Source organism: Macrobrachium nipponense, chromosome 21 (genome assembly GCF_015104395.2).
Source record: "Macrobrachium nipponense isolate FS-2020 chromosome 21, ASM1510439v2, whole genome shotgun sequence".
In the NCBI taxonomy this organism is placed as follows: Eukaryota; Metazoa; Arthropoda; class Malacostraca; order Decapoda; family Palaemonidae; genus Macrobrachium; species Macrobrachium nipponense.
In genome coordinates, this window is record NC_087212.1 from 42,144,380 (window position 1) to 42,146,879 (window position 2,500).

General features: G+C 37.9%; 1 protein-coding gene across 3 annotated transcripts in view; it reads right to left on the minus strand.

Moving 5' to 3' along the window:
- LOC135197966 (soluble guanylate cyclase 89Da-like) overlaps nucleotides 1–2,500 on the minus strand; it is a 277,263-nt gene that overhangs the window by 60,276 nt on the left and 214,487 nt on the right. For all 3 annotated transcript variants that reach the window (XM_064225270.1, XM_064225267.1, XM_064225268.1), the window contains exon 2: nucleotides 2,078–2,432. In XM_064225270.1, the coding sequence (XP_064081340.1) occupies nucleotides 2,078–2,119 (42 nt within the window). In that variant the 5' untranslated portion in view covers nucleotides 2,120–2,432. The remainder of the gene's footprint in view (nucleotides 1–2,077; nucleotides 2,433–2,500) is intronic.

The following is a 2,500-nucleotide window of genomic DNA, read 5'->3' on the forward strand; positions in this document are numbered from 1 at the left end:
TGCAAAGAGGCTTACGTATGGAGGATTACTTTATAGAATCATAGGATTAGTTAGTCCGAACATTACCGAAACGGGAAATCCAGGAATCATAGGAATTATCCTGATTTGTACCAAAATCGAGGAAAAATGAGTTGAATTGAATTGAATATACAATTTAGGCCAAAGGCCAAGCAGCACTGGGACCTATGTGGTCATTCAACGCTGAAACAGTATTGACAGTGAAAAGACTAGAACGGTGTAAAGGGAGGAAAACCTCGCAGTTGCCCTTTGAATCAATTGTTAAGAGAGGGCGGAAAGTAAGATAAAAGAAAGAGAATATGAAAGGAGGTACAGTAAAATCAACGAAAAGGGTTGCAGCTAGGGGCCGAAGTAATGCCTATAGTGCACCGCATGAGGTGCACTGACGGCACTACCCCACTACGAAGGAGGAAAGATGAGAAACGCCAAAAACGTGAAACCTGGCGTAGCCTAGTACTAATAATTGGTTCCTTTCAGACGAATATTGAACTGCCATCTCTAACCGTCTCATGATTCAGAGACGCCACGATCTTAGAAGGCTGTTGTTGGTCCTTGGATTGCTCTGCTATCTCTCTCTCACTCTTATCATTATCTCATCCCTTTTCACTATTTCATATCTCTCGTAGACACTCTTATCTCTTCCACTCTTATCCACTTTTACCGTTAATTTTTTCATATCATTATCTCTCACTCTCACCCCTATATCTTTCATTCTCACCTTTATATATTTCGCTCCCACCTTTATCACTTTCACTCTCATCCCTATCTCTTTCACACTCTCAACCCTATCTTTCACTCTCGTCCCTATATCTTTCACTCTTGTCCCTATCTCCTTCACTCTCATCCATATCTCATTCACTCTCACCTTTGCCTCTTTCACTCTCATCCCTATCGCTTTCGCTCTCATCCCTATCGCTTTCGCTCTCATCCATATCCCTTTCACTCTCTCAAAGCTAGTATATCTTTCACTCTTATCCCAATCCCCTTATCCTATTTTGCTCTCACCCCTACCTCTTTCGTTCTCATCCATATTTCCTTCTCACCCCTGCGTCTTTCGCTCTCACCCTTATTTCTCGCTGTTCTCATTAGCATTATCATTTTTACTCTCATATCTTTCACTCTTTCGATTATCGCTTCCATTTAAACATAACTCGTAACTGTTACCACACCCATCAGATTCACTACGGTTCCTGTGCTTTGCAACAAACATTGTTCTTAAATGTAAGGTATGTTTATGATGATAGCTATGGTAGATTCACATCAACCGTGCATTTGATGTCTAGGCCAGTCCCTAACGACGCTCCTGATTGGCTGTTGATAAGGCAACCACAGGGCTGGAAACTCTCAGTCTCTCTCGAGGTGGAACATAGATCCTACTTATGTGAACTCTCGAGAGAGACTTTGAGTTTCCAGCCCTGTGATTGGCTTATCAACAGCCAATCAGGAGCGTCGAAAGGGACTGGCCTAGATATCAAATGCACGGTTGATGTGAATCTACAATAGTAAACAGTTGTAAACAACTGTGAATGTAAGCACCTAAAATCCTCATCATACACAGAATTTACCTTTTAAAAACTTGTAAATAGCTACAATCTAGCGTAAAGGTAAGCACGTTAAGGTCATCCAATGTACAAATTTTAGCTTCAAACAAAAATAAAATTGTAAAAAGCTGCAAAAAAACGTAAAAGTAAGCACGTAAACATAATTTGATATATTAAATTCATCATAAAAAAATTGTAAACAACTATCAAAAGTGCGAAAATAAACAGCAAAGTTCATTTTTGAAAAATACTTGTAAATAGCTAAGAATAATTGTAAAACAGTAAAAACCTAACTTTAGTTTTAAAAACTTGTAAACCGCTACTAAAATAGCAAAAGTAAACGAATAAACACCAAAACTTTATATTTAAAAAAACACTTGTAAACAGCAACAAAAAGTGCAAAATCTAAAGAAGTTTACACCAAAATTTATATTGATAAAACTTGTAAACTGCTACAATAAAGAAGTGCAGAAGTAAACAAGTAACACGACAGAAAGCAAACAAATAAACAAACATACCCTGCCAAAGTACATGATGCTTTCCAGTAGCATTCCATACATCTTGCAATGTGGCCGATGGCGATCTCGTGATGCGATCTCCTATACTTCTTTTAATTATTGTTATCTGAATGAATAACCTTCAATTTTCCAACAACAGAATCTTCACTCTCACGTCACGTATAGGCTGGGTTGACTGCACAATGAACCGATCATTCAATGGCATCGTTATGAGTAAATATCATCAGCTTGCAACACTTTGCACTTTTCTGAAAATTCTTTGTTGCTTCCCTTTTTATTAATTTATATTATATATGCATATTCCTTCACCTCTCTACATTATCATCCAGTGATTCCTGGTGCACTCGCTGACTCCCTGAAATGGAAAATAACGAGAAACGTCATTATTTTTTTCAGATACGTCAATAAATGTTGTTAAGCAAT